The sequence below is a fragment of the Mandrillus leucophaeus genome, unplaced genomic scaffold (genome assembly GCF_000951045.1).
Source record: "Mandrillus leucophaeus isolate KB7577 unplaced genomic scaffold, Mleu.le_1.0 Scaffold185, whole genome shotgun sequence".
Classification (NCBI taxonomy): Eukaryota; Metazoa; Chordata; class Mammalia; order Primates; family Cercopithecidae; genus Mandrillus; species Mandrillus leucophaeus.
This window is the reverse complement of record NW_012101865.1, coordinates 1,182,016-1,205,592: the sequence shown is the minus strand read 5'-3', so window position 1 is coordinate 1,205,592 and position 23,577 is coordinate 1,182,016. Positions and strand designations below refer to the sequence as shown.

The 23,577-nt window shown below is 51.3% G+C and overlaps 1 protein-coding gene across 4 annotated transcripts in view; it reads right to left on the bottom strand.

The window, feature by feature from the left end:
• GRHL3 (grainyhead-like 3 (Drosophila)) overlaps window positions 1-23,577 on the bottom strand; it is a 44,975-nt gene that overhangs the window by 16,659 nt on the left and 4,739 nt on the right. For all 4 annotated transcript variants that reach the window (XM_011977868.1, XM_011977870.1, XM_011977871.1 and 1 more), the window contains exons 2-14: window positions 15,781-15,967; window positions 12,680-12,741; window positions 10,841-11,186; window positions 10,517-10,590; window positions 9,879-10,032; window positions 9,565-9,676; window positions 8,253-8,347; window positions 5,747-5,905; window positions 5,248-5,326; window positions 4,995-5,128; window positions 3,093-3,127; window positions 1,502-1,590; window positions 603-688 (exon numbers count right to left, since the gene is read on the bottom strand). In XM_011977868.1, coding sequence (XP_011833258.1) covers window positions 603-688; window positions 1,502-1,590; window positions 3,093-3,127; window positions 4,995-5,128; window positions 5,248-5,326; window positions 5,747-5,905; window positions 8,253-8,347; window positions 9,565-9,676; window positions 9,879-10,032; window positions 10,517-10,590; window positions 10,841-11,186; window positions 12,680-12,741; window positions 15,781-15,967 — 1,612 coding nt within the window. The remainder of the gene's footprint in view (window positions 1-602; window positions 689-1,501; window positions 1,591-3,092; window positions 3,128-4,994; window positions 5,129-5,247; window positions 5,327-5,746; window positions 5,906-8,252; window positions 8,348-9,564; window positions 9,677-9,878; window positions 10,033-10,516; window positions 10,591-10,840; window positions 11,187-12,679; window positions 12,742-15,780; window positions 15,968-23,577) is intronic.

The window sequence follows — 23,577 nt, the reverse complement described above, 5'->3', positions numbered from 1 at the left end:
TTGACACCATCTGGCTTTTCTGAGTGGTTCTACCTTCAGGCACAGCTGGCCCTGGTGGAGGCTGTTTGCTGAGTTTTTGGTGGAGCCACAAAGCTGGCTATGGGTTTTACTCAGGACTGGGCTGTTTTGCCCGCTCTCTGGTGGTTTAGGGGGCTGGGGAAGGTCTCCTTGCACAGACATTGCCTTCGGCCACCCCAGCCAGTGGCCCCCAGCCAGCCACAAGCAGGCGGAATGAGGCCCCCTGGGAAAGAAAGAGAGTGTCTCTGGGGCCTGGCCTTTTTGGGTTCCATTCCCATTAAAACAGAAACAGGTTTACAAAGCCAACAAAAAACCCTGGCCTGTCAGACAGCAGCCATCAGATTAAGGAGGATTTATGGTGTGTGCGATTCCCAGGGTGCAGTCAGGGTTCTGACTGGGAGATAACATCGCGGAGGCACACCCCCACCGGCAGGGCCCCTCAGGCCCCCTGAACAGGGTGGGACGGGTAGGCCACTGGCAAGCCAAGGTTCCCTCCTGTGGGAAATCAGAACTGCATGGTGAGGAGTGGGGACAGGAGCCTAGAGGGGGTCTGCCATGGTGGGCGGGGTCCACAGGCAGCTTACCGCATTCCTCAGCCCCTTCAGGTCTGGGGTCTTCAACATGAGGGCGTCAAACACCTCCTCAGTCTCCCTCCGCACATACAACAGAACTGAAAAGAAAGGGGCAGCTTGAGGAGTGCGAGGAAGAGAATGTGAACAGGATCATGTCAGGGGCTGCGGAATCTGAAAACGTGACTTGAAGACTGACTTCTGCTGAGGGGCTGTGCCCAGCTGGGACGCCCTTCAGCCAGCTCTGCAGATTCCCATGTATCTTCTTAAGCTGTGCTGATGTGAGGGTGTCTGAAGCCCTGCTCTACGACCTGCCAGCCAGGTGACCTTGCAAACGTGATGTTAACATCACGGAGTCTCATTGTATTTGTTTATAAAATGGAGGCTCTGTCCGCTGTTTCGTAGAGCCATTGTGGGAATTGATGGCGGTGTCTGGAAACACGAGCTGCCGCGCATAGCTCGATTCACGGCTGCTGGAAGCTTTTGAGCTTAGCTGCCAGTTGGTTGCTTTCTAACGGTCAGCTACAGCCCCCAGAGGTTTGGGCTTGTTCCCCACCCCGAGAAGTCACAGATTTACAGGGTCAAAGCCAGAAAGCCAGACATCAAAACCCCACCCTTCTCCCACTCCCCATTAGAAAAAGTGGGGGAGGGGGACCCGCCCAGCATACTGAGCCTGTTGACTATGCCAGCTGCCCAGGGTGCCCACGTCCACACGAGTTCAGGAGACAGAAGCCACCAGTCCTGTGGTGGTCTCTCCAAGAGGCCTGAGGTGCCTTCCTTACCCCCACCCCCAAGTCTTGACCTAAACCTAGCTCCAAGGGGTAAGGCAGCTCCTCGTGCCCTCTCCAGGACGCCATGAAGGAGGGGGAAGCTGGGGTGGGCTCGGTGAGTAAATGTGGAGGGCGGGCGGTCACCTCTCTGAAGGTCATCTTCCTTGGCCTGCTTGGAGGGCAGAGGCTCAAACTCCTCAGCGAAGGGCGAGCAGGTACGCTTCAGAGGCAGCCTGTGGGGATGGTAGTTGGGGAGCTTGTGAGGAACTCGGGGGCCCCTAGAGGCTGAAAGACCCTGCTGGGCCTCCAGGGGCCCTAGAAATGGGGAAGAAAACACAAGGGTGGACACAAAGCAGAGGGACAGTGGGGATAAAGCAGCAAGTCTGGAGTTGGACTGCCTGGGTTCAAATCCCAGCCCTGCCACGCACTAGCTGTGTGACCTGGGTGCATCTATAAAATGGGGTGATGAGAAAGCAATGATAGCAATACTTCATAGAGTGGTGTGAGGCCACAGGAGACCATGCACACTGCTCTTAGAACACTGCGATGCACAGTAGGGCCTCAATAAATGTGGACTCATCGTCATCATCATCGTTCCTTTTTAAAAGAATTCAGGTCAGATGTGAGGCAGTGGGGATGGAAGGACTGTGGGCTTTGGAATAAGACAGACTTGGGTGCCAGTCCTGCTGCTGTGACTTAACAGCTGTGTGACTAGAAGGCACTTCACTTCTCTGAGCCTCAGTTTCCTCATCCATAAAGTAGGGCAATAACCCTGCTTGCCTAACTCTTAGGCTGTTGTGAGGTGACAGGTGACACAATTTGGGGTGAAAGCACCATCTGAAAAGTACATTTTGTTCATAGGGAAGAAACTGATCATAACAACAAATGATCTTCATAAAGCGCTTTCCCACTTACGAAGATTCCATATCCACGCCACCCTCCTCACCCTCTCAAGGCTGTTTTCCTCATCTGACAAATGTGTAGGCTGAGGCTCAGAGAGGGGAAGGGACTGCTCAGGGCACTAAGTTTGTGGCTGACAGAAAGAAGGACACGAAGGCCCTTCCTAGGCCCCAGCTAGGCCCCCCAGTGGGTGTGTGTTGGGGAAGGAGATGGAGGGTTTTCATCCCCTAAGCCTCCAGCACAGCTTCCCTCTTCTCTCTGAATCTGCACCGCCACAGACTCTTTTCCTTTCCCTTTTTTACAAGCGGGTGTCTCGCCAGAGATTCGCCAACTTTTCACATAAAACAAACCCATAAAAACCCAGGCAGTTTCAGTGAGAAAGGAGCATGGATCTAGCTTGGGAGCTGGGGTAGGAAGCCTGTGGCTTCCTCCTCTGGCCCCACGCCCTAGCTTACAAGGAACAGGGAGAAAAGTAGGCTAGGGGCAATGGGCATGGTACAGAGGGCACAGGTGTGGAGGGGGCACAGGTGTGGAGGGGGCACAGGTGTGGAGGGGGCCCCGGTGTGGAGGGGGCACAGGTGTGGAGGGGACACAGGTGTGGAGGGGGCACCGGTGTGGAGGGGGCACCGGTGTGGAGGGGACACCGGTGTGGAGGGGGCACCGGTGTGGAGGGGACACCGGTGTGGAGGGGGCACCGGTGTGGAGGGGGCACAGGTGTGGAGGGGGCACCGGTGTGGAGGGGGCACAGGTGTGGAGGGGGCACAGGTGTGGAGGGGGCACCGGTGTGGAGGGGGCACAGGTGTGGAGGGAGGCGTGTGGTTGCTGCTCTCCATACCTGTTGGAGCTGCTGGGTCCTGCCGAGGGGGCTGCCTGCAATGAAGCGAAAAAGACATTTTCCATCACACACAGAAGATGAGAGGGGCCCCTGGCTGCTGGAGGCTCTCTGGGAGGAATATTTTTGGTGGGAGGTGGGGAGAATACTGTTACAATGCCTTTCTAGCCCATTCTGCTCAGACAAGTGCCCTTAGGTGACCTGAGATGTTGAGTGGAAAGGAATCACCCAGCCCAAGCTGGACGGGTCAGGGACTCAATGAACACACAGGAGGTGCTAAAGCCGTGTTGTCAGAGCAGAGCCGCCCTGAGCCCCACCTGGGCCCCAGCATGCCCAGAAGGGCCGGGAATTGCAGATGGTCCTGTGGCCAGTATCTAGGCAGTTGGAGCTGAGGGCCAAGGGGGCGATGGGAAGAGGGGGTTTTTTTTGTTTTTTGTTTTTTGTTTTTTTTGCTGGAGGGAAGTCTCCCAGACTGGAGCGCAGTCCCACCATCACAGCTCGCTGCAGCCTCGACCTCCTGGGCTGAAGCAATCCTGCCGCCTCAGCCTCCCAAGTAGCTGGGATTACAGGTGTGTGCCACTAAGCCTGGCCACAGGCCCTCTTCTTGGACCCTACAGTGTACCTGGCACTGTCGGTCTGGGGCAGGCATTACCCAGTCTTGTGAGGTAAGAAGCCGAGGCCTAGAGAGAGCAGAGAGCCTCTAGAGATGACACACACGGCAGGAGGAGGAGTCGGGGTTCAAACTCAGGCTCTCTGTTGGCTGTTGCCCTGGGCTTCCCCTCTCCCAGGCTCACAGGTGTGGAGACTGGCCTGCCCTCATCCCCCACAGGTTGACTGTCAACCTAGCCACAGGGGCCTTCACCCTGAGTGGTCATCTCCTTACTTAGGGCCTCTAGTTGGTGAGAGAGTGAGGAGAGTCAAGAGAGAACAGGTTCACACAGCCGCCTGTGCTGTGGCGCCACAGTGCTGCTCCCAAGGCGGCAGAGAGAGGAGGGACACAGGCAGTGCTCTGCGCCTGTGCCAAGCTCTGTCAGCACTGGCTGCTCTTCTCAGCGCCACTGTCTACCTCACTGTCCTAAGTCAATACACTAGACATGCCTTGTACACCGAGGTCCATTTGTATAAATATTCCTGAGGAAACAGTGCGGAGCTGTACCCCTAAAGGAAGGAAGTGCTCAGACTCTCCAGAGGAAGGGCACTGGGAGACAGGCTCTGGGGTCTTGACCCTGCCACTGAATTGCTGTGGGACCGTGCCTGGAAAAGGGGGTAGGTGCAGTCTCTCGGAGGACAGCTGTCACAGGGAACCCAGCCCACTCCTGGCTGCCAGGCACTCAGTCCCGGCTGCTTGAGAGGTGGAGCAGCTAGTGGGGAAAGGTGTGGATTCTGAACAGGTGCCTCAATCCAGATCCTGGCTCTGCCACTCACTAGCTATGCAATCTCAGGAGGTTTCTTAACTTCTCTGTGCCTCCATTTCTACCCCACGGATCCAGGGAGACATTATTATTGACTTCACAGGGCTGTAGAGAAGGGTAAGGAAGGTGATGCCTGGGAAGCGCTCAGAGCCACACCTGGCACACGGTGAGCACCCCAAGTGCTGCCATGAGAATTCCATGTGGCTGCAGTCAAATTTGGGGTCAGATATCAGAAGCCTCCTCTTTGTATGCCCTAACCATGAACATTTTAATGGTTACGATATCTGTTTCTTCATAACATTCTTCTCTTCAGTTCAATAGGTCACTGAAGCTATAGGACCATAAATACATGTTTAAACCCCTGTGATTCAATAAAGGTCTTGAAACTGGCCGAGTGGCAGGCTGCTCCCCACTGGTCTGCACTAAGGCAGGCCCCACCCAGGAGCCAGAACCCTCTCTCGGCCCCTCCCGGAGACCCCAGCCCTGGCCTCACCCCTCCAGAACGCTGCAGGCTGGAGAAGTGCACGTTGGGGATGAACAGCACAGGTGGCGTCTCCAGGTCGGTCTCTGGCCGAAGGTACGTCGTCTCATTGCCCCTGAAGCCTGACAGCAGGCAGCCCTTGACGCCTGATGGGAGAAGGAAGCCCATGTGCCCCCAGGTCCTTCCACTCAGGTCCCTCCCACCTCTGGTCTCCTTCTCCCCTTCACGCCAGACCAACCCACCCAGGCCCTGGATCCCCACTGACCACTGTTACTGGAGTCAGGGCACTTGACCTTCCTCCGGAACTGCTTCCGCTCGTCATCGCGCATCTTCCTCTCAGCTCCCTGCAGGGGAGAAGGAGAGAGGGTCACCAAGGGCCTGGGAGGGGCTAGCTACTTTCACAGCTGCTGCCTTGCATCTTAAATATGGGCCAGGCTTCTGGTCCTTCTTTTTTCCAGAACAAGACCAGGAAATGGGAAGGTACCAGCACTTACCTGGCCCAGCCTGGCCAGTGGGGCCTGGCCCTGCTTGCCTGAGGTCAGTAGAGACCATGAGAGAGGCAGACAGACAGAAGACAGAAAAGAAGAAACTCAGAGAGACAGAGAGATGGAGGAGTGGGGGTGGAGGAGGAGACAGAGAAGGAGGAGGAGAAGGGATAGAAAAACAGAGACAGACAACCCAGAGAGGCTAGGAGGATGCACGGGTCAGGGCTTGGCCCTTCTACCTCCCCGGGACCCAGCAGAGGGTCTGCCCGGTCCAGTCACCTTGTCACAGAAGATCTTGATCTGGCAGACAGCACGGTGTACCAGGCGCTCAGTGCCCGAGCCACAGTCATAGGTATCAATCTGCAGGTTCAGGGGGACACCCTTCACCCCCTTTTGTGAGGAAAAGTCTGTGCTCAGACAGTTTACGCCGATAAACACCTGGAGACAGAGGGGGCCGCTGGGTAAGTGGCCTGCCCAGGTGGCCAGCCCCACCGTCCCACAGTGATCCTGTTTTTCTAGCGTTCTGTGTGCCTGCTGCTCACCCTTACGTCTCACTGGGCCCCTAGAAGGCAAACATCAGCACTCCTCTTTCACGGATGGGGAGCTGATGCTCGGCGGGGGGCAACTTTCCCGCGGTGACACGGGCAGTGTGTGGTGCAGCAGGGGTTTGAGCCCAGACTCACAGCCCAGGCCCTTCACCTCTGTTGGTCCAGTTTCTGCTAGACTGCCAAGGGCAGCCCAAGGGGTGGAGACTGGGGGGGATGTCAAGAGTCCTGCAGGAGCTTAAGATCCAGAGCCTCATTTTTCTGCAACTCAGGACAAGGAGGTGGAAAAGGGCTGAGTCCCCTGTCCCCAGCACAGGGACACCACTTTCCTGCTGGTCCAGAGACACAGCCCCTCTCCACCCCAGCCACCCACTCCAGCCACAGCAGGACCCTCTAGTGAGAGGTTCTGCCCGCTGATTTGATCCCACCCCACACACAGCAAGGGAGCGTCCTAGTCACCCCATCTTACAGTCGGGGAACTAGAAGCTCTGCGCAGGGCCATAATTGCTGCTGTTCCCCCAGGGAGTCAGGCGTGAGGCATCACAAAGTGAGCCGGGCGGTGGGGCCGCCCACACCTGCCGCAGGAAGCTGGGCTCTGCCGCTCACTAGCTATGTGTGGCTTCAGACAAATCCTTTCACCTCACTGAGCCTCAGTTTCCTTGTCTGCAGAATGAGGATAATGAAACCTATCTTGTGAGGCTGTCGGGGGATGTATGCTTGATATGTTGTGACTATTGCCATGAGAGGGACAGCTGGAAGTCTCATCCCAAAGCCTATGCCCAATTGATGGTCGCCTGGGGTCGGTCTCAGCTGGGCAAACCCTGGCAAGATCACCTGGTGATTGTCCTTCTCCGGGGCTCCATGGGAACCCCGGCCCCTGCACCGCAGGCTGTTCCCTGGTCTTTGGAACATTTCCTTTGGAAATGACCCTGACCCAAACAGGATGTAGGGGGTGTGTCTGAGCAGACCCCCTTCTTTCCCTGGCTGTGCGGCCCAGGCCCCCAGGCACATGCCAGACATACCTCCCCCTCAGCCAGCTCTGCCCTCATGCAGCCCCCGCCCAGCTCGCACCTGAGAAAGACCCAAGCCTGGGGGCTTAAGAGGCTGTGAGAAAATCCCCACCGAAACCCATTTCTCCCTTCCCATGAAACTCCCCACCTCCCTGAACCCGAGGCCCCAGCTTCTCCTCCAGTCGGTGCCTGTCTGAATAATAATAATCCCTGCCTTTGTGCTCCCTTTGTGTTTTCTGAGCTCCTGCACCTCCATCTTCTCCAGGCAGCTTGGCCATCCCTGGAGGCAGGCAGAGAGGCAGGAGTTAGCTCCCCAGCCTCTCCAGGCCAGAAATGCCCCTGAGATGAGCTGGACCTGACCCTGGTGAGTGAGGTAAGCCTGGTCCAGGGAGAGAAGGGACAGGCCAAAGGTACTCAGCTCCCGACTCCCACACTAGTGCCTCTCCACCAGGCCGGCTCTCTAAACAGCAAACTAAGACACAGCGAGGCCCATGAGCACACGGCAAGCCCCCGCCTGGGCTCAAGCACTAAAGCTGGAAGGATCTTAACAGCTTAACTAGTGGCATGAAAACATCACCAGAGGCTCCATCTCTCAGGCCTCTCCGGTTTGTAGACATGCATGATCTTGTGGGGTCTGCACGCCAATCCTAGCAGACAGATTACTGTTCTCATTTTTATGAGCTCAGAGAAGTGAGATAACTGGGATTTAAGCCCTCATTCACCGGACTCCTTCGCATTTCTCCTGCCTGTGACATTCTGCACTGGCCAAGAAGTCAGGAAACCTGGGTGCCCCCAGTGGCTTGCTGTGTGACCATGCAGAAGGCTCAGTTTTCCCATCTAGCAAATGGGTGGACTGGAGTAATATCAACAGCTGCCACTTTTGGGCCAGGTGTATGCTCTACCTGTTACTTATCTCACCTGCTCCTCACTACAACCTACCAGTTGGTGCTATGATGCCACTCCTATTTTATAGGCAAAACAACCGGGGCTCAGAGGGACTAAGGCACTGGCCCAAAGTCACACTTTGGACCAACAGATGGAAAGGTGGGATGCAGACCCAGCCTGCCTGGCTCCAAAGCCTGAGCTTCCACACCACACTACGTCCTGCCTCCTCCATGGGTACACTCGTCAGAGCAAATGCCACTCTCCTAGGTGCAAGAAAGCCTCTCCCCCAGAATAGGGACTTCCAGGCAGCCCAGTCCCATCCCAGCCACTGCCCTCAGCACTGACCTTGGCCTCTTCATTCACGTTCCACACAAAGGACAGTGCATTGTAGGCCACCTCCTCGATGTGCTCCACAGTGTTGAAGTTTTCTTTGCAGTCAGCTGAAACCACAGGAGACCAGAAGCAGAATCAGGAAGGAAGGGATCTGGGGCCACTTGACTGGGCCTGACTCTTGGCAGGGGCATACATCCTCTCCCCCAAGAACCACACTTCAATCCAGGGAGGAGAAGGGATTCCTGTGCCCTGGATTACAGATGGGAAAACAGATCCAGCCTGAGAAGCAGATCTGCCCCAAGCCCCAGGCTTTGCCAAATACACTCATCATATTGGGGGTGGAGGTTGTACTTTTCACCATGGCTGTGATTTGAGAGTTCTCCCAGATGAAGCGGCAGCAGCAGTATGGTAACAACAGTAATAGGGGTAGTAAGAGCAATAGCAAAAGTAGTAGGATTAGCAAGTACCATTCCTTCAGCACTTACAACATGCTAAGCCCTTAGTTCATCCTCACAACTATGCTTTGAATATTCAGTTTATATATGAGGAAAACGAAGCTCAGAGAGGTTTGGTTACTTGGCTAAGGTCACTCAGCTAATAATAGGCAGAGTAGGGGCTGGAGCTCCGATCTGTCTGGCTCCTGAACCCATGCTCCTTACTACTCTGCTGTCCAGCCTCTCGGACAAATCGTTAAACAGTCCCCTGTGTGTATCGTGTTCCCCAGTGCACACAGCTCCAAAGCAGAAATCAGCACTGTAAGCAGGCAAGGCAGCTGGCCTCAGCCCGTTTGAGAGGTGAACAGACTGAGGCTCAGGAAGGTGAGGTGACACAGGTCACACAGCCAGGAAGGGAGGAAGGGAGCCAGAAGCTGAAGACTTGAGGGCGGGCTGTGCCTCCCACTTGTTTCAGGGCTAGGGATGGGGACCAGGTGGCACCCACAGAGAGCCTTTCCTCTGCCCAGCTCCCAAAAGCCGAACATCCTGTGCTGTGCCTCAGGCCTTCGGAACCACCTGCTGCCTGCACCTTATCTTGTCCCTTTGTGTCTTCATCAGCCTCCTGATGGGGACAAACAGGCCAGCATCTCAGGGGCCTATTTATTTCACACTGCTAGGGTCCCCAGGGCCCTGTTTATCCCAAAGCAATACAGAAGAGAGGCCACGACTTCTCGTCAACAGATGCAAATCCTTGCAAACCCCACAGTGTTTGACCTGGAGACAGAGGTCAGAGCCGGGTAGGGAAACAGGGGTGAGCAAGAAAAAGGCCTGATTGGTGCGGGGTGGGGGGAGAGAGAAGAGCTGGAATGGAGGCTTGAGAAGGCTCTCACCCACGTCGATGACCCGCTGCTTGGCAGTGGGTTGCCGGGAATGCCAGTGCTTCCAGAAGCGCAGCTGCTCCACTGGGACCTTCTCATTGTCGAAGACAACCATCACCACACTCTGCAAGCACAGTTGGTCACAGTCACTCCCGGCCTCTTCCTAGAGCCTGGGTCCGGTGGCCTGCCCTTTTGCCTCAGTTTCCCCAACCCTGCGGCCATGGGCTATTATCAAACAGCCTTTCCCCAGGGTCCGTGGCTAGCCCAAGGAGGAGGTATATCTTGCCCCATTCCAGCCCTTCCGAAGCTGCTCCACGCCAACGCACCTTGACTTTGTTGGAGGACAAGGCAAGGCCTTTGCCACCTGCTGGGGTCCGCAGGGTGACGGGGTAGAACTGGCCTTTGTTGAGGTAGGCCATGGGTGACTCGCCTGACTTGATGTGGATGGCTTTGGGGGAGCCCAGGGTATATTCAAAGTCACTGCAGGGAGGAGGGAGAGGACAGTGAGGCTGGGCTCCCAGGCAGGAAGTACTCTAGAGAGCAGTGGGGCAGGAAGCCTGAGGCTGTGTTACAGACTTGCTGTCCGACCTTGGAAAATAACTTTACTTCCTTGGGCCCCAGTTTCTTCAATGTTGGGGTTCTATTTAATGGCTTTGTTGAGCCACAATCCTGCTGAATAATGAGGGCCCAGTGAAAATTAGAGAGAACCTTGAGAGGTGACAAAACCAGGGGCAACTAAGGATAAAAGAACCTCAGTTTTCTAATAAGGTGCAAGTTCTGAGCTCCCTGTCACAGCCCAGGGACAGGAAGTGGGAATTGTTCTCTCTCCCTCTATCTATCTGCCTTCATCTCCCACTTCTCATTAATTGATTGTGCCTGCTGTGCCCTGGGGACAGTGTGGGGCTCTGTCTGCAGCCTCCTGCCCACTGCCCAGGTGTCTGAGGGTCCAGGGAGACCAAGTTACCTTTTGAGGCTGGGGTAGTCCTCTGGACATGGGGGTTCCGGGGAGGTTTTCAGGATATCCGGGAAGAGCATTGACTGCAGAGAAACACAGCCCCAAGAGAATAAATGATCACATTCACTCCGGCAAGCCTCAGCCCAGGGCTGTGCATTACAGCTATGCAGGTTGTACAGTGTACAACTTGGACAATAGTACATGGCAATCCTGTCTCAGCTCTAGGATGCTTTCCCCCATGGATTCCAAAGCTCTGATCTGTTCACTATCTTCTCTCCTTCTGTACATGCACACACATATCTATGCTATAGGGAAATGGGGATGGGCCCTCACCTCCTGTGGGTCATCTTTGAAGGTGCTGTCTGGCTGCCAGCGCTGTGTGGGCGGTACCCCATGAATGCTCTCAAACAAGGAGTTGAGGGAGCCATTATCATATATATCACTGGTGGGCAACAGGTAGCTGTCCACAGAGCCGGTCTCCAGCTTGCTGGGGCCTGCAGGGAGGGGAGTTGCCTTGCCAGGGGTGGGCAAGGCCCCTTCCAAGCTCATCAGGTTATTCTTCTTGAGCAAATCTGGGTACTCCGGGGTTCCAGACACGTTCTCTGTCAGGAATTTCATGAGGTGTGTGGGGCTTTCAAGCGGGGTGAGGTCCGTCTCATATTCCATGCCATGGTAGTACCTGGGGAGAAAGAAAAGGGGCTCAGTATACTTCTCTCTGGGGGTAGAGGGGGGTCCTTGGCTAGAGTGGAAGGCAACTGACACGCTGGCCTTCGATCCAGTGTAATGTTCAGGCCCATCCAACATGCACGAAATAAGTCACTGTAGCAGCCCAACTGGCTACGGGGATGAGCAGGGAGGTGTTGAGAATGGAACCAAGTGCAGGCTCAGGGTTAAGGGAGCAACATCTGTTTTATCCATTATAGTACTTGTTAATTTAAACAAACAAACAAACAAAAAACCAAAAAACAAACAAACAAACAAAAAAAACCCTGAAAGTTTAATCATTTATTTTTAGCCAAAGTCAAATGTCTCTGTGTCAAAATGTCCCTACTTCAAAACAGCTGTATGGAGTCAACCCTAGCGGGGTGTGTACGAAGTGGGGAGGGTGGGGGAAATGTGTATCTGTGAGTATAGTTAACACATGTTTAGAAAAAGGTCTGGAAGGATGTACCCCAAACTGTTCAGCGGGAGAGGGGTACAGGATTATAGAAATTGTTTTTTTTTTACTTTATACATTTCTGAAGAGTTTGAATCTTTTGCAAGAGACTGGTGTTGCTTTTGTAATCAGAAGAGCTAATGATATTTTTTAAAATTAGTTTTGAGAAAGGTCCCCATGTACCCAAACCCACTGTTCCTGGCAGTGGAGGGGACTGGCCCTGAGCCAGCTGCAGGCCCAGGCTGGGTTATGAGAAGAGCTGCAATGCCTGTTTGAATTTTTCAAAAGGCTTCCCAGCAGAGGCACGACAGGGTCATTTGTGAGAAGTCACCTGATTGGCCAGGACGGAGAAAGTGGAGAAAGAGAGGCAAGGTCTTTCCAGTGCCCATCTAGCCATAAGCATGGCCTGGGCTGCTCTCTGAAGGAAAGGACCGTCAATGCCCTGGGGCACTAATGCCAGGGGAAGAAGTATGGGAACCCAGATGTCCCTCCCCCAACACAGGTCTCCCTCTCCAAGAGGCTGTGGGACTGCAGGGGAGAGGGTTTTGAAGCTGAGAAAGAAAAGCTGCCTCCAGGGCTTTTCTATTACTAAGGCTTTGAAGTTTGTTTTCAGTAAACTCCAGCCCACATGGCCTACAGGCATCTGGGGGGAGGGGTGTGTGTGTGTGTGTGTGTGTGTGTGTGTGTGTGTGTGTGTGTGTGTGTGTTTTCAAGCTGAGTTTCATTAGGACTTTCAAGAGCCCTAGGCTCTGCCTTCACTGGCCCCTTCCAAAATATTTAAAAAATATCTTTAATAAGTACATTGGTATAAAGACAAATACAATCCAAGTTGGATTATATTGATTTTTTTCTTTTAATTTTAAAAGAAATGAAAACACTATCATGGATCCCAAAATGTGTTGTGGGCCCTCAACACTGCGCCTCCTGTGCCTAATGGATAAGTCAAACCTGTGTGGAAGAGGCCCCAGGTGGAGGTGGGGAAGGGCAAAGAGGCAGAGGGTGTGGGAAAGCCTCACCTCTTTCCTTGGTCATTCCTGCCCCCAGTGCTGGAGGACAAGATCCGCTTCTCCTTGGGACCCTGAGAGGAGAGAAAGGAAGGATTTATGCATGGCTAAGCTTTTGCTGGTAGGAGCCTCAACCCCCTTTTGCAGCTTTGGCCAGGCAGGGGAGTAACTTTGGTGATATGGTTCAGCTGTGTCCCCACCCAAATCTCATCTAGAATTGTAGTTCCCATAATCACATGGGAGTGGGAGGTAACTGAATGACGGGGGCGGTTACTCGCAGGCTGCTGTTCTCGTGATAGTGAGTTCTCATCGTATCTGATTATTTTATAAGGGGGCTTTCTCCCTTTTGCTCGGGACTTTTTCTTGCTGCCGCCATGTGAAGAAGGATGTGTTTGCATCCCCTTCCGCCATGATTGTAAGTTTCCTGACGCCTCCTGGCCATGCTGAACTGTGAGTCAATTAAACCTCCTTCCTTTAAAAATTACCCAGTCCTGGGTATGTCTTTATTAGCAGTGTGAGAACAGACTAATACACTTGGTCACTAGAAAACCCTCCAGTCCTTCCCACTGGCTGGAGCTCTAGCTATGATTGGTCTGAGCCCCAAGTCAGGGAGTGGGAAGAAGAACCTCAAGCTTAGTAGTTTAGGAGCGTGAAATTTGGAGTGAGACAGGCCTGGCATAAGTCCTAGAAATGCCACTTGAAAATGCAGTGTGACTCTGGATAAATGACTACGCCTCTCTGAGACTCAGTTTCTTCATATGTCAAGTGAGTGGTTATAATACCTACTTAAAGGGGATTATAAATATTTGTTAATAAAAAATACTCACTTTTTTAATAGAGTACTTCTTATGGGCTAGGCCTCGTACTAAAGTGCCTTCTCATTTCTAAGTTAATCCTCACAATCACTCTGAGATGTCTACTAGTATCATCACCATTCTATGGATGAGGAAATGGGGGCTCAGAGAGACTCTATTGTCTTAGTACTTATGAGCATGGACTCTGAATCCAGATTTCTTGGGTTCAGTTCCTAGACCTACCACATGCTAGCTGTGTGACCTTACACAAGTCCCTTAACCTCTCCATTCCTCATATCCTCATCTGTACAGAGATCATAATATAATACCAACCTTAGGGGTCACTTTGAGCGCTCAGAACAGCGTCTAGCACATGGAGAGCACTATATAAATGTGACCTTTCACGAGTATAATTATAATATTGTTATATCTTAGAACATTCTAATTCATTTGTCTCTAAGGCTGTTACAGCTAGAACCAGGACCCCAACCCAGCATAGCCTCCAAAGCCTGTACTCTTCATCACACCCCATGAGAGTATGAAGGAAGGTGCCCGACACAGTGGTGGACATTCAGTAAGAAATGGTAACCAGTTGCCTTTAGCACTATATTGCCCAAAGCCACATTTGTGGCAGGACTAGGTCTCAAATTCCTGACTTAGTGCTCCTTCTATACCATCAGACCATGTCCTCACTGTCCAGGGGGCTGCTCTGAATCCAGAGTGCTCTGGAATGGGGAGGCCAGGGCAGGTGTATCTCACTGAGACACTGTACTTCGCGAAAACCAGTATTATCGGTGGCACCTTCAGAGCCTCTCTTCTACCATCCTGGCCCTGGAATGGCTTCTTGCCAAGGGGACAAGGAGTCAGGTTGTAATTTATGGTCCATTCTCAACCTATAAATCCCAGGCTGGAGTTTGAACCTAGATCTAGAATTCTGGCTCCTACCATGGCCCCAAGCTGAGGCAGCCATTCAAACTCCTCTCCCACTGACCTGGGCTGAACACTCACTGGATGCTACCAGTCTGCTGGGGAGGAAGGAGGGTAGGGTAACCAGACCATTCCAGAAGGAGAACCAAAGCCAGAGGATGGTTTTGGGCTTTCTCCTGTCTGGAATCCCCTTGGCCTCTGAGTTCATGCAAAGAATGTGCCTTTATTCTTGAGGTACAGTGGATAAAATACTTCTTGGGCTAGTTAAGTTTGAGGTCTTATGTACAAGGTGGCTTTAAATCTTCAAGTTTCTCAATAATTGGCTAGCTGTGTGTCCCCATCCCCCAATCTAGGACAGTTTCTTGGAGCAGTTACCCAGCCCAGAGACAGCATGTCAGTTTGCTGTCTTGTGACAATTCAGACAGATGGGTAGGGCCTACCTGGACTACTACATTGACAAAGATTCTGCAGCCACCTGTACCCTTCATGAGAATGCAGGCTGCAATCCATTAGCAATGTCTGGCACATGCACTGGAGTTGGGGGGGGGGGCGTTGTATCATGTATTATACCCTTGTGATTCCTGACTGGCCCAACCCCTACTTATCAGATATAGGAGGGCCTAATTCCTATTCTTAGGAGCCAACAGCCTCCCAGAGACAAGGCCAAGACCCTGGAAGTAGGTAGAGAACAGTAAAAGACATAATGTCAGCTGGAGTAGGAAGGACAGTAAGACCCTTGGGAGAGGGAGATGAGGTGGCAGATGGCTTCTAAGAGAAGGTGGGCCTTGGGAAGGGCCCTGAAGGAAAGTTAAAGAGCAGGAGGTAGGCTCCAGGTGGTGGGGCTATACCACATGGGTGGGGATGACAGGGAAACGTAAGATCCGAGGGACAGGGGCAGAAAGAAGATGGTGGGGTACAAGAGTGTTGTGTCATAGAACGTGCTTGGACCAGGCAAGGGGTGGGTCAGGCACTGTCTACTTGGTCAGCACGTGTCATGCACCGTGTGGCAGGCTGTCTGGTGGGCTGAAGACTCGGTCATGATCCTCTAGGAGCTCAGTCTCATGCAGAAGATGGAAGAAATAAATGTGTAGACAGCAAGCTTCTAAGCATTCTTGGTAGCATCAAGGATGACGATGGTGGTTGCTGAGGGCACCCAGACAAGAAAGCCTCCCCTCCAGTAAATGAATGAAGTGACACTTAAGCTGAGACCCAAAGCTGAGAGTAGGGATTAGCCATGGGAAAGGGAGGGTGCCAGGCAGAGGGAACAGCACTGTGCAAAGGCCCAGAGACGAGGGGCTGGGGTGGTCATGGTGGGCTGCTGAGCCATGAGGCCTGAAAGCGAAGACACCCATTCAGTCAAAAGGGGGGCATGCCCAGAGGGGGCAGGCGTACCATGTAGTAATCGTAGAGGAAGCTCAAGGCTGCAACGCTGTCATCATCTCCATTGACTCTCATCATGGCCTTTGTGGCAGCTGTCAACGGGTTTTCTAGGTACGTCTTCCAGGCCTCATCCTCACTAGTGTAAGGGAATTTCTGCAAGTTGACTGGATCGTTCTTTAGCAGCCGCACAGACCTGAAACTGAATGCAAGTAAGGAGGGTCAGATTTAGGCTATCCCAGAGGAAGGTCCATGAATGGGCAGCTGCAGGCCAACGCTCAGGAATTCAGAGTTATTAGCTTTGAAAACATGAAACTGTCTCTTCTGCCACCATTAGGCAGTGTGGGGCAGCGGAAGGGACACAAACTCTGGTGCCGGATCAATTCCAAATGTTGCCGTGTAGAAGCTGATGACCTGGGCCTTAGTTCCCTCCTCCGCAGCATGAGGGCCATCATCCTGATCTTCAAGACTACAGAGTGGATTCAATAAAATACTTTCATAGTAGGTACTTATTCAAAGAGAATTCGTGTAAAGAATGGGAAATGCCAATGACAAGCTGCAATGTGATAGGAATACAATTTCCAGATAACCCCTCATGAGTTCTACTGAAGAAGTTGTCCTCAAGACTGTGAAAGGCACAGAAGGCTGTAGATCATTTCAAGTCTGGGAGAAAGTGTGGTCTATGACAGAGACAGCTAGGGCAAGGAAGCCCTTAGGCAGAACCTGGTCTGGGAAATGCCATTTCAGACCAATTTTATTATAGAGTTTCGAGCAGCTGCTCAGAAGCCAGGAACTGGAGTTGAAGGCTACAGAGCACACAGAGGCAGGCAGGACCCAGGTACTGGTGCTGAGAAGCTTGGACAAATACAAGGCATTATATCGCTTGAGAGACAAGCCACAAGGGCTCAAAGGAAAGAGATCAGGAAAGGCTTTCTGGAGCAGGCAGACATTTTAGTTGGGGAAACTCAGCACAGGGGATTATTTCACTCAGCAATCGGGGGAAGGAGCAGGGACCTAACACAGAAAAATAATGAGAATGGTAAAAATAATAGTATTCTTTATTGAACACTGACCATGTGTTAGGCATTAGCTAAGCACATTTCGTAAATTACCATGTTACTTGAAACAACCCTGCAAGGCAGATACTATTATTATTCCTATTACACAGTGGAGGAAACTAAAGCTCAGATAAGTTGAGAGTTGTCCAAGGTCCCAGTAAGTGAGTGGCCCAGAGGGGATTCAAGCTCCTTCAGGGTGATGCAATGGTACAGAATAATGTTCTCAAACTTTAGCTGCATGAGAATGACTTGGAAGGCTTGTTAAAACACAGATCGCTTTCACAGCAGGGTGACTACAGCAAAGAACAATGTAGTGTATACTTCAGGATACCTAGAAGAGTAGATTTGTAATGTTATCATCCCAAAGAAATGAGAAATATTTAAAGTGATAAATATGGCAATTATCCTGATTTGGTCATTATACAATGTAAACGTGCATTGAAATCTTACACTGTACTCCATAAATATGTACAATTATTATGTGTCCTTTATTTTAAAATGTTGCCGTGTATTAATTAAAAACACACAGATTACTGGGCCCCACCCCCGGGGTGTCTGATTCACTGGCTCCGGGTGGCTGAGAATGTGCATTTCTAGCAACTTCCCTGGTGCTGCTGATGCTGGTAGGCTGGGGACCACATTTTGAGGAATCACTGGTTACTGCACGTGCTCTTAACCACAAACAAAGGCATAGAAGCAGAAAAGTTCTGGTTGTGTTCCATTTAGAGCAAAGAGTGTATGAAGATGGGATGGTCCAGGCTATGAAGAGAGAGCCCCAGTGATGAAGTGGGCACTGACTGGTCTCCTGGTTTCCCAGTGCCTCCCTTTCTACATGGGCCAGGCAAAATCTCCCTTGTTAGGAACCTAAGAACAAGGCCGGCTGCCACTTACTATGGTGCGTATGAATGTTCTGCGTTCATTAGCCCTGCTTCTTACAAGGACAGTACAAGGTAAGGATCATTTGCGTCTGTTAAGGTAAAGGAACCTGTGTCTTGCAGAGAACAAGAAAATGTCCAAGATCATCCAGCTGGTCCATGAGACAACGAGGATTTCAACTCAGCCTTATCGAGCACAAAGGCACACACTTGCCACTCGGCCACACTGCTTTTCCATTGATGCAGGGGCACAGTCTTTATCACAGCAGAAAAATGTGTTTGTGGTAAAATTGCAGCACAGCGGCAGACTAGTGGGTGGGCAGAGACCCCTATAATCAGGTGCATGAAGTACCCTCCTGCTGCCAGGCCACTCGGGCCCATATCCTCAGACTGCAGTGGGAACAGCCGGCCAGGCCATACCTCAGCACACAGGAGGCGGCAGCTCTCCCAGTGGCTTCATCCAGGACAGCGTCTCCCATCCCACCGGCCCCGAGGTGTGAGGAGTTGGGCTCTGAGAGGAAGGGAGGTGGAGCTGTCACACAGGAAAGAGAAATGACAGAAACTTTCCTGTTCTAGGGGTGCGGGAGGCACACCCTGAGTTTCTGTTGCTATAAATCAAGGGGCCTCAAGGAGAGGTGCGAAGAGGCCCCTCCTCATTGCCTCCTGGGCCTGGAGTTTAGAGGAGTTTACTGAGCAAGTCCAGGGTGACCACCCTCACTCTCTGCCCAACCCTGAGCTAATGGAAACTCCCAACCAACGAGGCATGGGAAAAGCAGGGAAATGCCTGATCGATCCCACCCCCTGGGTCAGTGAGGACCACCAGTGCTTAGCAGTGTTCCTCATTTGTAAACAAATCTAATAAAAGCACCCTCCACTAACATAATGAAGATAATGCATCAGCACAAGAAAAATGCTTAAAACTGTGCCTGGCACAAAACAAGTGTGCAATTCATGCAAGCCATCACTGCGTTCCAGGTCAGCTTGGGGTGAGACATGGAGGGGCTGCAAAGTAGTAGAAGACATGGTTACTCTGCAAGTCAGTGGCAGGTCTGGCCCTGGAGCCCAATCTGCTGACTCTAGGGGTTGACCATTATCAGCTTTGATGCTGAGTTATCTTACCCTTTAAAAAAGATAAATTTTAGAAAACAACAATAAAGTAACACCGAAACAAAAGAACAATGTCTGCTATTCACCTGGGTGGGTCTCCTGGCCTATAAGGTCTCCAGTCTATCCTGTTGGGATCTCAAAGTCTGATTCCTTGATAAACAGCAGCTTCTGTACTTTAAACACTTACCACTGGCAAACACAGTGCCATCTGTTTTTGTGTGTCATCTCATCTACTCCACACAATAGCCCCGAGAGACAGGAATTATCATCTCCTTTTATAGAAGGGGAAACTGAGACTCAAATAGGTGACATCACCTGCTCAAGGTCACTCAGCCAATAAGTGACGGAGGCTCAGCTTGAACTTGGAGCTGTCAGACTACACAGAATAGCGCTCAACCCCTGTGCTAGTCTCTTCTCTAGATGCCTTTCCTATTCTGGAAATTTTCCTTCTCAAAACACATTGAACTAATTCTCTGCTGCAAGGCAGAAAGGAATTTCCCACCCACACAAGGCAGGAGGAAGGTGGCAAGATGATGACTGTAAGAGTTTCTGGTCAGGGGCTGGGAGTCCCAGTGTCCTGGTTCCCATACCTGCTCCTGCCACCAATAACCTCATGTTCTAGAACTAAGCATTTGGCTTCTAGAAAGTCTTAATGGATAAGGTTAGTATTGACTTGTGTGTTGAATCCTAAAATCCAAGAACTTTTGGCTCTCTGCTCTCTTAAAGATTACAAATGAGTATTGAGGAGCCAGGAGGTGAGAGAGAGGGGAAAAAAAAAAAAAAAAAAAGTTGTCCCAGGAGCTGATACTGGATCAATGTGAAAAGAGTTCTAAGAAGGAGTGAGTCCTACTCACGGGTGATAGGGCCAGAAGAAAGAAAGGAAACCAGGGGACTCCCAACCTATGAGGTCAGCTTCCCTAGGGCCTCCACAGATTCTCTGTTGGTGTCCCTGTCCAAGACTGAACTAAACTATCAGAAAGTGAAAAGGAAATGAGGGAGGAGGGAAGACCTGCCATGGACAGCCTGCCATCAGATCTCTACCAGATACAGCACACCAGAACCTGCACCACCATAGAAGGAGGCAGCACCAGGGTCACAGTGTATGGGTGTGTTAACTACATGTCCTTGGGTAAGGCACTTAGCCCTTCTATTTCCTCATCTGTTAAATGGGTCTACTGAGTGTCTTCTATGTGCCAGTCAGGGACTCTTCTGGGCACTGGGAATCAACTAAAATGAGACAGATAAGTCTCTGTTTCCATGGAACTTACAGTCTAACTGGGGAAGACAGACCATAAACAAGTAGGTAAATTAGTTATTTTTAGTTAGTAATAAGTGCTGTGAAGAAAATTAACATAGTAAGATAATGGAGAGTCATTAGGGGTGGCTAGTTTAGAGTAGGGTTTGTCTCATGGGTTGTTAGGAGAATGAAGTACATTAAGGTAAGAAATGTGTTTAGCCTAGAGCCTGCCAGAGAATAATTGCTCAGTTAATAGTAGCCATCATCACCATCATCATCCCAGAACCTCCAAATGGGAGTAAAGGGGAGACTCTGCCTGAGGTTTTATCATCCCCCCACCAGCCTCCTGTCTGTGAATGGGGTTCTGTTCAAAAGAAACAAAAGAGATAGTGTAATAACACCTTGCCCAACTTCCATTATCTCACAGAGCCTCCCGACATATGTGATGTGTTATTATCCCTACTTTACAGACCAGGAAATATACAACAGAGATGTGAGGTGATCTGTTGCAGGGGACTGGATGACTGAAGCCAGGACTTCTAGGGTCTGGCCTGGGAACTCCATGGCTAGCACTTTTCCAAGAAGGAAAAAACCACTACTTTCCACGAAGGGATGTAGGAGAGATTTAAAAAGCAATAAACCTGGGTGGCATCCATCCATGTAACCATCCATCCCTCATTTTCAACAAATATTTATCAAGTAACTACTATGTGCCAGAACCTGTCCTGGGAGAAAAGATAAGGAGGTCATCCCTGCTGACATGGAGGTTGCATTTTAGTGGCAGCAAGACATACATGACCACAAAAACAAGCAGTTAACATTAGATAGGTGAGGAGAGCTATGAAGAAAAAGAAACAAGAGGACTTCTGACCTGCCTCAACCCAAGGGAGTGACAGATGTTGGTTGAGAAGAGGGGTGGAGGGGAAGAGGGAGAATGGAGATGAGTTGGGAGGACCTTGGACCTTCCAGATGAAAGGAAAGGCAAGATCAAAGGCATCAGCCTGGGACAGCTCCCAGAGCTTGTCCGCCTACTGTGTGCCAGGTGTGAGCCAGGTGCTTTGCATATGCCACCTTGTTTTAAGGAAAGCCAGCCCACTAAGGAGGAAATCCAAGATTTGATAATCCCTCACATTTGCATAGTGTTATATTTTTCAATGTGCTCACACATCTGTCATCACCTCTGATCCTGCAACGCCCTTGCCAGGGAGGGAGGGAAGGTATGACTGTCCTCGTTTGAGGAAAAACTGAGCCATGGAGAGGGCCACTGGCTTGCCTAAGGCCACCCAGCTGGTACGTCAAGGCATCAGGCGTAGAACTGAGGTCTCTGGCTCCCAACATCCAGAACCTTCACAGAGCCGCCTCCTCAGAGTCTCCCGTCTGGCTTCTTCTCCATTTAGGAGAGAGTTGGCAACAAGATCAAGAGAGAGGAGCTCAGGGGTCTACCTGATAGGCCTCACTTTCTGAGGCCTCCTGTCCAGTCTGTGGGGAAGTGCAAATTGCCAGGGCCGCTGCTCTGGGAGGGGGGGATAGGACCTTTCCCCAGTTCACTGGCTCTCAGCACAGCAGGGGTGTGGTGCCAGCTGCTCCATGTCCATTCAGCCTCAGCCTTCATGGCTCCAACATGCCTCCTTCTGGGCACCAGGATGGTGAAAGTCTAGAGTGGTAAAGTGGGTTTTCATCCCAACAAGTCTCTTCTGACTCAAAATGCCCACTGCTTTCTGGCTGAGCTACTTAAAACCCCCAATAAGGCCAAGGAAATGCCGTCTCAGCCATTAGTTGAGAACTTTTGGTATCATTTCCTTCTGTTAGAATCCTAGCAATTGAGGATGCAGAGAGACCTCAGAGATCTAGTTCCAGAGAGGGACCTGCCTAAGGACATGAAGCATACGGCAGGATGGGACTCCATAGTTAAGCTACGGACAAGAAAGTACTCCATTTTCCAGAAGGTGGGAAGAAAACCCAACACCAAAGGAGGTGGTCTCAAGTTCCACCAAAGGTGTGTGGCACAGGACAGATCCAGCGGGCTAGACCCCACTTCCCTTCAGCCAGAGGAGGAAGAGTCCCAGGGGCCGCCTGAGCTGGGTGTTGACACCCAGATACTCCCAGTCAATGACTTGCTAAATCCTCCCATGAGCCACCCAACCTCATTAACGGTGATCAATCACTCTCTAATCACCCACAGGGAGGCCCTGACACAACTGCTCACAGAGGAATCATTTTCAGTCAGCCCCACACACGATGTTCTCTGGGCACGACAGGGGTGCCCCAGGGTTCTCGTGCCTGCCAGTGGCCCATCTGGTTTTCTGGGTGTACAGATTGTGAAATGTGCCTTGTCACATGGGCTGGGGGCTCATTTAGGGGCCTCAGTGGGGAAATGGCAGAGTGTAGGGCATGGCTCTGTAATGACTCCAGTTTGAATGAGGCAGTATGAACTCATCGTTATGGGAGTGGGCCCAGAGTTTCGCAGACCTGGGTTCCAGGTCCAGCTCTGCTACTTACTGTGTGACTTCAAGCAAGCAACCTGACATCTCTGTGCCTGTTTTCTTACCTGTAAAATGTGAGGCGATGAGAATGCGAACCTCACAGAATTATTATGAGAGCTACCGTTCATTGAGGGATTACCAAGTACCAGGTGCTGGCTGACAACAACTTCTAATCATTGTCTTATTTTTTTACAACTTTGTGAAGTATTACTGTTGGAAGATGCAATGAGATAATGCAGGTAAAACAATCAGCATAGTGCCAGCACCTAATAATGTGAACTATTTTTATTATTATTACTAATACGTTGTAGGGCAGTCCCCAGCAAATTGCACAACTCACAGCCTTTCTCCGGCCTATGAATTGGGATACCTCTTCCTAGCTGGCAGAATCAGACCTGATGCTTGCAGATTTCCATTTAAGAGGAACACGCACTACCAGCTTCATCGTCAGGAGCCAGGCGGGCAAGCTGACGGTGGTCAGGCTCCAGCGGACACTTTTAGTTGCATGTAAATTATCTAGGTGCCCTTTCCTAATTATAGCAGAAACTCTCTTTCTTCGCTTTTAAAAATTCTTCTCTGTATGGGAATTTTTCCTTCGTGCTATATTCTCCTCTTGGTGTCTTATCTAATTTTCCTTACCGTGCCCCCCGCCCCCATCTATTGTTCAATTGAGGTGTGAAAGAAGTTGAAATCCACCTCTAAACCCCAGGGTGCCACATCCCTTCACTTATTCACTCACAAACATTTACTGAGGATTACTCTGTAAATGGCCACGTACTGGGTGCTGAGGACAAAAAGGTGAAGGCCACTGCCATTCATGTGGCTACACTGTTCTGTCCCCTTTCAGTCCCTGCCCTGAAAGTTCCCAATTCTTGCTGACCTTCTGGAAGCCTAGCAAAATAGCACCAAATAACGGTGAGATAATTTCCCTTCAAGACTTTCACTAGGTCAGTTGTTCTAACCTTTTTAGGAGGCAAAAGGAATAGAGAGAGGGAGGCAGCCAGCCAGGATTATTTGCTGCATTTTAGATGGGAACGGTGAGTTCCAGAGAG